This window comes from Schistocerca cancellata, chromosome 1, assembly GCF_023864275.1.
Source record: "Schistocerca cancellata isolate TAMUIC-IGC-003103 chromosome 1, iqSchCanc2.1, whole genome shotgun sequence".
Taxonomy (NCBI): domain Eukaryota; kingdom Metazoa; phylum Arthropoda; class Insecta; order Orthoptera; family Acrididae; genus Schistocerca; species Schistocerca cancellata.
In genome coordinates, this window is record NC_064626.1 from 512,067,003 (window position 1) to 512,081,831 (window position 14,829).

The 14,829-nt window shown below is 38.3% G+C and overlaps 1 protein-coding gene across 2 annotated transcripts in view; it reads left to right on the forward strand.

Moving 5' to 3' along the window:
• Positions 1-14,567, forward strand: part of LOC126178284 (probable ATP-dependent RNA helicase DDX60) — a 267,391-nt gene extending 252,824 nt beyond the window's left edge. Inside the window, exons 7-8 of one of the 2 annotated variants that reach the window (XM_049924519.1) lie at positions 13,519-13,664; positions 13,738-14,567. In XM_049924519.1, the coding sequence (XP_049780476.1) occupies positions 13,519-13,664; positions 13,738-14,034 (443 nt within the window). In that variant the 3' untranslated portion in view covers positions 14,035-14,567. The remainder of the gene's footprint in view (positions 1-13,518; positions 13,665-13,737) is intronic. The other variant, XM_049924520.1, reaches the window with a different exon arrangement.
• Positions 14,568-14,829: the final 262 nt, after the last annotated feature.

Here is a 14,829-nt window from a genome sequence, read left to right on the forward strand (position 1 = left end):
AGCAGGAAAAGGGAGAGAAGGAAACATAGGTGAATATGGATTGGGGGTAAGAAATTATAGAGGAAGCTGTCTGGTAGAATTTTGCACAGAGCATAAATTAATCATACATGGAAGAACCCTGGAGATACTAAAAGGTATCAGATAGATTATATAATGGTAAGACAGAGATTTAGGAACCAGGTTTTAAATTGTAAGACATTTCCAGGGGCAGATGTGGACTCTGACCACAATCTATTGGTTATGAATTGTAGAGTAAAACTGAAGAAACTGCAAAAAGGTGGGAATTTAAGGAGATGGGACCTGGATAAACTGACTAAACCAGAGGTTGTAGAGAGTTTCAGGGAAAGCATAAGGGAACAATTGACAGGAATGGGGGAAAGAAATACAGTAGAAGAAGAATGGGTAGCTCTGAGGGATGAAGTAGTGAAGGCAGCAGACGATCAAGTAGATAAAAAGACGAGGGCTAGTAGAAATCCTTGGGTAACAGAAGAAATATTGAATTTAATTGATGAAAGGAGAAAATATAAAAATGCAGTAAATGAAGCAGGCAAAAAGGAATACAAATGTCTCAAAAATGAGATCGACAGGAAGTGCAAAACTGCTAAGCAGTGCAAAACTGCTAAGCAGGGATGGCTAGAGGGCAAATGTAAGGATGTAGAGGCTTATCTCACTAGGGTAAGATAGATACTGCCTACAGGAAAATTAAAGAGACCTTTGGAGAAAAGAGAACCACTTGTATGAATATCAAGAGCTCAGATGGAAACCCAGTTCTAAGCAAAGAAGGGAAAGCGGAAAGGTGGAAGGAGTATATAGAGAGTCTATACAAGGACGATGTACTTGAGGACAATGTTATGGAAATGGAAGAGGATGTAGATGAAGATGAAATGGGAGATACGTTACTGTGTGAAGAGTTTGACAGAGGGCTGAAAGACCTGAGTCAAAACAAGGCCCCAGAGTAGAAAACATTCTATTAGAACTACTGATGGCCTTGGGAGAGCCAGTGCTGACAAAACTATCAGTTTAATAAGTCACAGCTGCCAAATACTAACGTGAATTCTTTACAGACAAATGGAAAAACTAGTAGAAGCCGACCTCGGGGAAGATCAGTTTGGATTCCGTAGAAATGTTGGAACACGTGATGCAATACTGACCTTACGACTTCTCTTAGAAGATAGATTAAGGAAAGGCAAACCTACATTTCTAGCATTTGTAGACTTAGAGAAAGCTTTTGACATTGTTGACTGGAATACTCTCTTTCAAATTCTGAAGGTGACAGGGGTAAAATATAGGCAGCGAAAGGCTATTTACAATTTGTACAGAAACCAGATGGCAGTTATAAGAGTCGAGGGGCATGAAAGGGAAGCAGTGGCTGGTAAGGGAGTGAGACAGGATTGTAGCCTCTCCCCAATCTTATTAAATCTGTATATTGAGCAAGCAGTAAAGGAAACAAAAGAAAAATTCGGAGTAGGTATTACAACCCATGGAGAAGGAATAAAAACTTTGAGGTTTGCCGATGACATTGTAATTCTGTCAGAGACAGCAAAGGACTTGGAAGAGCAGTTGAACAGAATGGACAGTGTCTTGAAAGGAGGATATAAGATGAACATCAACAAAAGCAAAACAAGGATAATGGAATGTAGTTGAATTAAGTTGGGTGATGCTGAGGGAATTAGATTAGGAAATGAGACACTTAAAGTAGCAAATGAGTTTTGCTATTTGGGCAGCAAAATAACTGATAATGGTCGAAGTAGGGAGGATATAAAATGTAGACTGGCAACGGCAAGGAAAGCATTTCTGAAGAAGAGAAATTTGTTAACATCGAGTATCAAACCATTCTCAGGACTGAAGACCACAACAACAACAACATGAAGTTGTAATATCCAGGAGAAAAAACTAATGAAACTGAGCAACATAGTTTATTTATTTCATACACAATGTAGTGAGTCATTCACTGCTGCAGAGTAATCCAGTATAGCTTGAAAAAAGCATTGAATTTATGTGAATTAGTTTATTTTATTGTAATTTTTCAGTTATAATTATTTTGAGTGGTATTTATGTTTTGACTTCTCACCTTTTTGTTTGCATCCCTGCTGTCTGTAATTTCTTACCCATGCCAGTTTGCAATGTTTATGATATGTGTAGTAGCTTCTTTCTTGAAGGTAACAGTAGAAGTTTGAATCTCTAATCTCATTCAAAAATCTTCAGCCCAAAAATGTATTGAACATATGTGTGCAGTCTTCACATTCACTTTGTCCAGACATTTGTATTGAACTATCCATTCATGTTGCAGTTGCTCATCTTTGGAAAAACAGCTGTTAATAATGTTGTCATATTTCAAGCAGTATTAATACATTCTGCCATGGTACAATTACTGTGACCCTTGTCCATGAGTGACACAAAACAAGTTATTTTCTTTGAATGCACACCACGACTTAAGAGTTCTGCTGAATGCATAGTCATGACAGTCCTCATAGTGATGTCGAGGTGCACAAGGGCATCTGGGAATTTCTTGCTTGCCATGGGCCAAAATGGCCTACCTCCTCTTTATATATATATATATATGCTTTGATTGCTCCTGTCCCCCTAATCAACAAATTGAGGTGCTGCCTTCCACTGAAAATAAAAGTGTGCTAATGACGCTCACTTAACCTGTGGCAAAATGCTGTGTCCTGTGTCAAGGGAAAGAAAACACAAAAGGTTAGGGGGCCAATAATCATTGGCAGTGCAAAAATATTGCAAATAATGATACCCCTAAGGGAAATGGCTGCAGTGGGTGGTAAAGAAGACCATGTGCACTCAGTGTGTATGCCTGGGGGATTCATTCAACATGCTGATTAGGCTATTCCAGCAGACATTGAGGGAGAAGTGTGTAACCAACGCAGATAATGGCACACATTGGACAAAAAGTGCCTGTCGTCTTGCCTCTGAGGTCATACTTGGATCATTCCAGCAGCTGGCAGAAGAGGATCAAGAATACCAGCCTTATGCGTGGAGTTCCAACGAAGTTCACAATCTGCAGCATTATATGCACCAGAACAGATTGTGCACCCTCCCACCCCCCACCCCCCTCCGGTTCTGAGTCAAGCGGAAGGCTTGGACCACAGAGGCTACAAAAGTTCTGTGACAAGCAAGATAGTGACTTCCTAGACTTGTGCCATAGAGTTGAGAACTGCAGGATCACCGGAAATGGCCCAGGTGTGCATTACACATCAGAGGCTAGTAGCCAGGTAGCTGACTGTGTGCAAGCAAGGTTTGTTTGAGATTAGTCAACTCTCCATCCAGTCCAGATAGATGTATCAATGTAAGACCCAAAGAAATGCCTCCCATAGGCAGAAGTATTAAAATCCTAGTGGTAACTGCTGTATCATCCACAATAAAGTGCTAGAGTCTGAAGTGCTCCTAAAAAGCTGTTGAATCTCACATGATACTAAACACAGAATGCTGGTTAAAACCTGAGGTTGAGAGTAGTGAGATTTTTCATGCAAATTTAAGTATATATCAAACTGATAGGCTAATTAGAAATGGAGGTGCTGTATTTGTCACAGTAGACTAGAAACTCAGATCCACCAAAACAGAAATTGAAGCTGGATGTGAGATCATTTGGGCAAGACTCGGTACCAGGGATGGACACACAATTCTAATTGGATCCTTCTGTTGACCACCAGACACACCTTCTGGGAGGAATCCTCAGTTTGCTTGAATGTAAGTTTATGAATCGTGCTCTTAAATATTGGAGACAGCTTGCATCGTACAACAAATTGAGATAATTACAGGTTTGTTAATAGTGAGCATGATATGTATCCTGCGAAACATTACTAAATCATTTTCAGAAAACTACCTAGGACAAATAGTTCACAACTCCACTTGCAATGTAAATGTATTAGCTGTAATGGCAATAAATATAGATGACCTCTTTGAGGACATCCACATCGAAACTTTTAACAGTGACAATGAGCCAGAAACAGTGGCTACCAAAATACAAAGGGCATCTAAAACAAGTAGAAATATTTATTAATTCATTAAACTATATAAAGAAGCAGCAGTTTCATACCTCCATGAGAAACTTGAAACTTTTAGCTCAGGATAGGAGCATGTAGAGGAACTATCACTCAAGTTTGAAAGAATAGTTTTCCTTGCACTGGATAGACACGTACCTGATATAGCAGTTCATAATGGGAGAGATACTCCTTGGTATACAATAATTGTAAAGAAGCTTCTAAAGATAATTAAATTATTGCACAATTGGTGTAAAACAAAGGATAGGACTATAGATAGAGATGCTGAATGAAATGCATTCAGCTGTCAAGAGAGCAATGCATGAAAACTTCAGTGACTGCTGTAGCAGAGTATTGTCTAATTATCTTTCTCTAAACCCAAATAAATTCTCATGATATGCAAAGGCTGTTAGTGGCATTAAAGTTAGTGTACAGTCGTTCACATTTGAGACAGGAACTGAAATCTGAAGGTAGCAGATCAAAGCAGAAATGCTTAGCTCCGTTTTCAAATGTTTCTTAACAAAGGAGAACCCAGATGCATTGCTCCAATTTAATCCCTGTACCTCTGGAACGATGAGTGAAATAGATATTACACTCAGTTACATTGAGATACAACTGAAACCATTTAAATAGAACATAACCCCAGGGCCCACTGAAATCCCTGTCATATTCTATACCCTATTAGTGGCCCAGAGAACAGAGTTCCAGGGTACAAAGAAAAACACAGCAGAGGAAGTACTAACCTGACTATAGCAGATGTTGAATGTGACTACCATTCATCTCATGGCACATTTTCTGGTGTGTGGGCATGTTTCAGAATGTTCTCAGAATTTTTCAAAACAGATCCTGTCTGGCACCATTTTTGGACTAAGCCTTCATGGCATTGGGTTGGTTGAGTTGTCTGGGGGAAGAGACCAAACAGCTAGGTCATTGGTCTCAATGGATTAGGGAAGGACAGGGAATGAAGTTGGCCATGCCCTTTCAAAGGAACCATCCTGGCATTTGCCTGGAGTGATTTAGGGAAATCACGGAAAACCTAAATCAGGATGGCCAGACACGGGATTGAACCGTCGTCCTCCCGAATGCGAGTCCAGTGTGCTAACCACTACGCCACGTCCCTCGGTCTTCATGGCATTGTTTGCTGGCACTTTGAACCATTAAATTTCTCAGCAAACAATTGACCACACCATTTGCTCAACTTTGTTGTCATGTAACTTTCCACAACGAACACCTGCTGTTCCACTATGAATACCATCAGCTTCTTTGTACTTCACCACTCACACTGACACGGCCTGCACTGCACTCTGAACCTATGTGGATCACATGGCAGATGTACAAATGGTGTACATGTCACAGGTTGTGGTTATATGCATACATTCACACCCAGTCGTATCCATTCATCCAGGCCACTTTTATTTGCCTCACCCTGTATCTGCTACCATAGATCCCTCCAACAAAAAAACTGTGTCCAGATTCTGGTAGAAAGTGCAGATCTGTCTACAAGAAGTGTAGCAGAAATGATCCACAAAAACTACTGTCCAGTATTCTTGGCATTTATTTGTTGTAGAATCTTAGAACATATCCTGAGGTCAAACATAAGGTGATATCTTGAATAGAGTGACGTCCTCCATAGATTTCAAAGTGAAACCCAACTTGCACCTCTCTCTCATACCATCCTGAAAACCATCGATTGAGGCATTCCAGTAAGTGCAGTATTTCTTGATTTCCAAAAATCATTTGACTCAGTCCCACATCTACACTTATCAAAAGTGCAGCCATATACGGTATCCAGCAAATTTTGTCACTGGCTTCAGCAGTTTTTTTATAGAGAAGATGCAGCAAGTTATCTTGCAAGGAGGGTCTCCAACAGACGTGTAAATAACTTTAGATGTGCCCCAGGAAGGAGTATTGGGACCCTTGCTGTACATGTTGTATATTAATGACTTGCAAACAATATTAATTGTAACATAGACTTTTGGACATGACACATTTATCTATAATGAAATACTGCCCAAAAGAAGGTGCACAAATATTGAGTCAGATCTTCTTCAAAGTGGTGCAAAGATTGGCATCTTGCTTTAAAAGTTCAGAAATGTAAAAGTGTGCACTTCAGAAAACATAAAACCATAGTATCCTATGACAATAATACCAAGGAGTCACAGTTGGAATTGGTCAACTCATCTAAATACCTGGATGTAACACTTTGTTGGGATATGAAGTTGAATGATCATATAGGTTCAGTCATAGATATAGCAGGTGGCAGACTTCAGTATATTGGTTGAATTGTACACAGTTTACAAAAAGCATTGGTTGCAAATCATTTGTGCAACCCATCACAGAATATTGCTCAAGTGTGTGCAACACATACCAAATAGGACTAACAGGCAATATTGAACACAGACAGTGAAGGGTAGTACACATGGTCACAGGTTTGTTTTACCTGCAGGAGTGTGTCACAGAGATGTTGAAAGAACTGAACTAGCAAACTCATGAAGAAAAATCTAAGCTGTCATGAGAAAACCTACTTACTAAGTCTGAAGAACCAGCTTTAAGTGATGAATCTAGGAATTTACTTCCCAAGCTCCTTATATGAGTGGAGCAGAAAAAAGCCCTAATAACCAGTACAATGAGATATATTTTCTGCATGCACATCACAGTGGTTTGCAGAGTATACGAGGAATCAAGATACCTGTATTGGATGTTGCCCTAGAAAAAGTGTTAAGAGATCATAAAAGGGTGCCAGATGTTCCAAATTCTCAGAAAAATATATGAGGGTTGTACCAAAAGTAAGGTTCCTATATACAAATAGAAAACATTTTTTATTGTTATTAATTTATACATCGTCTATTTTTCAACATAGTCTCCATTTTTTGACACACATTTGAAGTCTAGGCTCAAGCTTTTGTATTCCTAAGTCGAAGAAGTCTCCTGCCAATCCGTTGAGAAAGGGTGTGACCTCTGCTCGGACTTTATAGTCGCTCTTGAAGCGTTTGCCTCCTAAGTGTTCCTTTAGCTTGGGGAGGAGGTGATAATCGCTGGGGGCTAAGTCCGGGCTGTACAGGGGATGGGGCATAACAGTCCACCCAGATTTCTTCAAAAGCTCCTGTGTTTGACGAGCGACATGGGGTCAAGCATTGTTGTGAAGAAGCACTACTCCCTCTGTCAATCGTCCCCTCTGGTGATTCTAGATAGCTCGCTGGAGTTTGGTCAATGTTTCACAATACCTGTCTGTGTTTATTGCCGTTCCAGGGTGCATAAAATCGATGAGGAATACCCGCTTCTGATCCCAAAACACAATCGCTATAACCTTTCCTCCTGACTGCATTTGTTTGAATTTTTTTTGTGGCGGTGAACCGGAGTGACACCACTGACGAGACTGTTGTTTTGTTTCAGGGGTGTAACGAAACACTCATGTTTCATCTCTTGTGATGATAGAGTCCAACTACTTCTTTTTGTTGCCTCCCCCTTCACACTTTTGAAGAAACCTGCGAGCACAGTCAAGGCGTTGCTTGTTGTGTCCATCACTCAGCACCCAGGAGACCCAACGAGCATACATTTTGCGATAACCAAATGTTTCTGTTATTTGTTCAATTGTGCCATGGGAAGCTTCAGGAATGCATTCAGCAAGTTCATGGACAGTGACCCTCCGATTTTTGAACAGCTCACTGTTGATCTTCTGGACAATCACATCCGATACCAGCGGTCTTCCACTCTGTTCTTCATTGTGAACTTCCATGCGACCCTCAGCAAAAGCCCTGCACCAATTGCAGATGTACTGAATGAATGTGCACTCTTCACCATAAACCTCAGTTAGTTGCTGATGACTCTTCATGGGCAGTAACTTCCTTGCATGGAGAAACCGTATTACTGCTTGAATCTTGCACTTGGCAGGAGCAGTGATCAACACTTCAGTCTTTGAAGGCTGCCGAGCCGACACTGAACAATGTAGCGAATCATGAATGGGCGGGCTTGAGAGTGGGGGAACCACTGCACATGCCACTGTTGTCAGATTTAGCCTAGCACCTTCCCTCGAGGCTGTAGCTCATTGGGAACCTTACGTTTGGTACAACCCTCATATACACTCTATAGGGGAAAAAAAAAAAAAGGACGAGTGATATACAAGAATCAAGAGGGAACAATAAGAATGGAATTAGGATTAGAAAGGTCAGAAGTCAGGGACTCAGTCTTTCTACCATACTGTTCAACCCTTACACTGAATTAGCAGTGATGTAAATAAAAGAGTAATTTATTAGTGGGATGAGTTCAGGGTGAAAGGCTATCAATGAGAAGATTCACTGATGACATTGCTATCCTCACTTTTAAACAAAAATTGCAGTACCTTTTGAGTGAAATGAACAGTCTAATGGTCACAGAGCAGATCAAGTGTGAAACTAAGGTAAAATGAAAGTAATGAGGAGGAGTAGAAACAAGGATACTAATAAAATTACCACGTGGTTCCCAGTTTTAGTGTTACATACATTGAATTGTGCCTGACAGACAACACAACGAGGACATAAGCAGAGCATGGACAATGAGGAGATTTCTCACTAAAACAAGTTGGCTTGTACCTAATGTATGTATTAACTGAAGAAAGAAATTTTTAAGAATGTAGTTCTCTAGCACAGCATTGTATGTAAACTAATCATGACCTGTGGGAAGACTAGACGAGAAGAGAATTGAAGCATTTGAGGTGTTGTGCTATAGGGGGATGCTGAAAAGATCAGATCCTGGAAATTGATGAGGAAATGAGTATGTAGAAAATGCTGACTAGAAGAAAGGACAGGTTAATAGTATATATTTGAGACACCCAGCAATGCTGCTGGATGGAGTTGTAGAGGAATAAACTGTAGGGTAATACAGAGATTGGAAAATATCCAGTGAATAATTGTAAGTGCTCCTCTGTGGTGAAGACGTTGGTCAAGGAGAATGATGTTGAGCCACATTAAAACTAGTCAGGAGACTGATGGGGGAAAAACAATGTTCCATGATTCTTCACTCTGTCATAAAATCAAAACCATGCTCTATATACACACAGAACACAAAATTCCAAGAACAAAGCAAAGTCAATTTGAAGCATTATTAGGCATTAAACAAAGTTACTTGTATAGTAAATGATATTCAACTGCCTGATGACAGTGGCAGTGAGACAGATAATCTTAAAGATCAAATTACTGGCCTATGAATACAAAGAATTCTTGCCAATATTAACTGAAGATACAGGGATAAAAATGCACCATAGAATCATATCCATTAAACTGAACTGGACAGACATTGCATACTTCAGAACCAGACATCAGTTTTGCTAAATAAACTGCGAAAAGCATCACAAAAATCATTATGTCACTGCATCAATTGCAATCAGGCAATGAGCCAAGGCCTATTTCCTGAAAGAATGAAGTGAGTTATGTGATATCCATTTATAAAATTTAACACAGGAAAGTGACTTTAAATATCGACCCATCTCCTCCATGGAATCTTATAAAAAATTGAGGAAGTAGTTTGTAATAAAATGTTCAACTGCCTTTGTGACAGTTAGCTTCCATAAAGTTTCTCTACGGTACTACTTCATAAATTCAAATGTGGTCAAACTGAGCAAGAAAAATTACTCTGTCAGCATTTTCTGCAATTGTTCCAATGCTTTAAGTTATGTGGACCCTAAAATTGTACTAGAAAGCCCAGAATGGTATGGTATTAAACTCATTTCATGTTGCTTGGTGTGGTTTTTTCCTTGTCTACAACTTCTCTCCCATTCGCACCCCCCCCCCCCCCCCCCCCCACACACACACACACTTGATTAATGACACTGTTAACTGCCTGAAACCCATCACAAGAAAGGGCTCAAGAACTCTTGAGGTTGCTTGAGCGTGTGTCTTCGTAGCATCCTCTGAGTGAGATGGTGCTGTTTTGCGCAGTTGTTATAGCATGTGATATCAGCAAAGACAATCCCTTTGCTACCAGCAGGCAGCACAGTCCCAGTGACCAAGACACTGGAAAAAATTGTTAAGTTTGCTGATTACAGAAACATAATGACACAGAACCCATACACATCCACACCAGGCACAGCCAGGAGCTTACAACTCAGAACTGGTTCACAGCAAACAGTTTAAACTTTAATTTTACAAAGGCTTATATTATGCCATTCAAAACAAATGAAAAAGACTTACAGGTGCCAGAACTAGAGACCATTGCGGACATACTGTATGAGGCTTCATGTGTGAAGATCCTAGACATCCAGATGACATAAAATGTGGTAGCACCAGCATGTTGATAACTTGACGACCACAAATACTCAGTTCTATCTGCTTTACACTTAGAAATCTCTTTAATTGTGTTGATCTGCAGACCAGATTTTTAGGATTCTTTGTGAACAGCATTATATGGCATAATCTTCTGGAATAATATAGCTAAGATCAAAAAAAGTATTTATTCTACTGAAGGGTGGAGTGAGAATATTATGTATAGCTGATAAACAATCATTTTGCAAATGCCTCTTCAGTGATTTTGTGTGCTAATACATGTACTCTCTAATGTTATTTATGACTAATAATAAGAGTGAAATCATGTGCAATGCACAACTGCAATACTAGAAATGTATTAAACGCACTGAAATGAAGTGAATGGATTAATGGGGACGAAGTCAGAACAACATAAGAACATGAAATGATATCAGTGTTAATTATTCAGATATGATGAATATACTGTTTAGTTAAATTGTAGTGGCAATTGACAATCATGCCTAACTTGGACTCAGAATGTAATTTCTTGCGTACTGCAAGCAATCACCTTAACATTTAAGCTATCTGAGTATGACTTCAGGTCTGACTTGATGTTCATTGGCCTTGATGTTTCCACTTATGATTTCTGAACATTTAGGCTTACACTTCCATGAGGGATATATATATTTGAAATTAATTATACAAACGAAACTGATGGATCAGTGGGAATGAAATGAATGAAGATGCAATGTTATGAGCCTCGTAGCAGGGTAAGCCATTGTTTTCCACAGTCTTTAATACTAAAGTGGGGGTGTTTCCAAATAACCCATCGGAGAACCTATGGAAGTAGTACTCAGATCTCATAGGTGGGAACATTAGTCAGAATAAAACTTAGAGGCAGGCCTGGAGATGTGCGTAGAGGAAGTGTGTGTATGTAGTCCCATGGCTAAGGTGATGACATATAATAAGTAGGAAATATGGGTTCAAACCCCAGTCAGGCACAAATTTACCAACGTCACAACAGATTCACAATACAAGAAGCAAAAGTAATTTCTTTATAGTCTCTGCATTCCCACATAGGTTTTGAAAGGGAGTTTTGTATTGTGTTGCACAAGTCTATAATAGGTTGCCATTAGGAATTGGACAGGAAATTGAAACTTCCCAGATATTCTGAAGGAAAGTAAAAGAGTACCTCATTACAAAGACAGTTGCTACCCACTCACATTATTTATCAGAGAAATTGGATTTACAGATGCAAATGCTACTTATCTTTATCGTTTGGATTAAGCAGATTCTACTTTGCCAGTATATAGACAGCTGACAGTGTTTACTGTTTTTGTGTGTGTGTGTGTGTGTGTGTGTGTGTGTGTGTGTGTGTGTGTGTGTGTGTGTACACCATATTTATTCACTATAAGATGGTTTTTCCCCCAAATTTGTCATGTGAAAATTTAATCCTGACGTAAATATATTCACATAGAATGCAAAATGCAGTGCAATAAATGAAACATAATATTCAACAGCAGCAATAAAGCAGAACTGTTGATTTTTAAGGTTGGTAACAAATAATGAAACATACCATTAGCCAGAAATGGTAGCACTAGAAAGGCTAGGGGTAGTGTATTGTTGTGATTCACTTTGCTTAGTGCTGTAATAATGGTAAGTCGTAGTGCTTGATAATAGAAGTAAATCACAGCTTTTACCCTTTTGAACATCGTGGATCTAAGAGTCTGCAGTTCACAAATGGTTCACGCAGAGTACATGACATTAATTTTAAGTTAATGGGTATTCACAGAGCAGTAGTTACCATCAGCTGTGCAGCAGGAAGACAGTTTGATGACACAAAAGTGAATGTCCATAAATGGCATCAGATAAAGAATAACAAATTAGATCACCATTTCTACATGCCGAACTTCCAGGAGACTAAATCAGGAAAGAATTCATGAAGGTTGTTCAGTAAGCACCAGCATAACACAATTATTTGAATGAAGTCACTGGAGGCAAAGAGGAAATTTTCAACTTCATGCATCTCTGAATTCAAAGCAACTATGAGCTGCTACATGATGACGATGAAAATGGTGAGGCTTATGCTACGATGCAGAACAACACCAGGTTGTGATATCCCACGGCCTTTGGCAAAAACTACTTGAGTATCAACATCATATAATCTATCTAAGAAAACATTATGACTGTTTACAATAGGTTGATGTTAATATTTTTTAGGCAGAGCTTAAGATACTTTACATCAATAAAACATTTTGTATATTTGATTACTCACAATATTGTAAAAATAAAACTCTGTCAAGGAGCCTCTTCAAAAACAGGGGCCATGTTATATCCAGGGTCATCTTATAGTCAAGTATGGAACAGTATTTTGTCCCACTATAAATTCTTGCAAAATATTAATTCACATCATTATCATAATATACACAGAATGCTCTGAATATTTTCATTTGGGTTTCTGTATGGGTATCTTGTCAACTGAGAAACCAACTCCCACAGATATGCTCAACCAAATTTGCTTCTCCAAATTGATTCCTGTTTCTTTTAATTACACTTATGCTCTGGAATGACTGGAACTATTTCACCCACACTTGGTATGAATATGACTTACTAATTGGGAAAAAAACTAGCACAGGGCTTAAATATCCTTAGCTCCCCTAAGGGTATGGATGTTGGTATCAAATTCATAAGTTTCAGAATCACTGTGCAGATGGGTGACAGTTGTGATGACGATGATGAAGATAATGATTACCTATAGGAACAGTGTTGGGGATGGGCGTGGAAAGCTGACAACTAGTAAACATAATTTAAAATAGAATGAAGGCTTTCATGACTGGATTACATAGCTGCTCAGAAACCTTTCAGGATTTGAGGTCATGGTCCATAAGGGACAGAATAGTTTCTTGGATCACAACCTCACATCCTGAAAGGTTTACCAGCAGCTATAATTTAAAATAACCAATATTTGTGTCAAAGTGTAGTTGCATGTGTTCTGCAAGTGCAAACTTTTGTTGTTATGTACAGCTCAGTGTTCTCTTTTGATATGGTGCAAATATATCACTTTCCATGACAGTTTTCCTGCAAAAAAGGATTTCAAATAATATGTTTTGCAGTCTTTAGTTTCTTAAGAGAGTTCTTATAATTTTGCTTGACTATTTACTGTTGTGTGTTGAGTGATGCTTATATTGCAGCTATTAAAATTCAGTTATGGTGAATTTGTAAACAGTAACACTTAATTATTTGTGTTTTTGTTCCTTCTGCATGTATAAAACATAAGAATTTTATTTAATCATAATATATTATTTCAGCAGAAAATGAGTTACCTCACCTCCTGCAGGAACTTATGGTGGAGTATGAACCACGGGTCATATGTTCAGCTTTCATTGCACTCTCAGGCTATAGTGACAATGGACTTTATTCCGAAAAAGATACCATCTCCAATTTAAGGCATCAGGTAACTCTGGTAATAATGTTGAACTACAGTTTTTATTTATGTTCTTGAATTTTAATGTCTTGTTTTGTTGTAGGTATTCACTGATAAAAAAATAGTTCCACTATTTGAAGTAAATCAGAGTCTTAACGGTTATGCGTGGGACTTCTATAATCATGGTATACAGGAAGCCATCATAAGGGACAATTTAATGAGACATGGTGACGATTTCAATTATCTGAGAGATTTTATGTTAGTTCTGTTAGCAGTGAACACAAGTCTGCAGGATTTTGATGATATTGATGAAAACAGTGCAATTATAAAAACTTTTGGAATAATAGCAGAAACTTTCAGAGAGAAATTTAATAAAGCATACAATATTATACAGGACTGATTGTTAGGGAATTAATAGTACAAAACTTGGAGTATGTGCCTTAAAAATCATGTTGACCTTGCAAAATGTAATCTATGTTTTAGTTCAGATAGTGACTGTTGTGACTGTGCACACAGGAGTCATAGTCACTGTTATTTCAAAATAATGATTTTATGAAAATATACTATTTTTTTATCTAAGTTTTTATTGTGGTTTAAGAGGTTAATAGTGGATCACAACATTATAACATTAACACAATCAGCAGGTTATTAAGTTTGATCTTATAAATTTTTTGGGTAGGGAGAATTACGGGCAAACCAAGTATCTTGTTTTTAATGTAAAAATGGGTTTATGAAAAAAATCAATAAATACAACTCATTTTTATATATGAAGTATTAATGATGTGTTTTATGAATAAAAATAACTTTTGTATTATCCTTCTTTTAACTTGTTTCATATACAAAGTAATGAATATGGAGAATCTGAATGTGAAGTACCAATGTAACAAGTGCCTTGTGTTTAATGTAAAAATGGATTTTAGAAAAAAATAAATATACACAACTCATTTTTATTTATGGAGTAGCAACGCTCTGTTTTATGAATAAAAGTGCCTTTTGTGTTAACCTTCATATAATTTTCTCATGTGCAGTGTCTGTAATTTGTCACAGGTATAGGTCAGTTACTGGCTCAGCACTTGAACCAGACAAGTGCCACAGATTAAGATATGTTGGAAGAGACAGAAATAGCAACTGGATAACACAGTTGAGAAACTTTACATGCAATTTTGAGGACTGTGACCTTTTTTTGGGGGGGGGG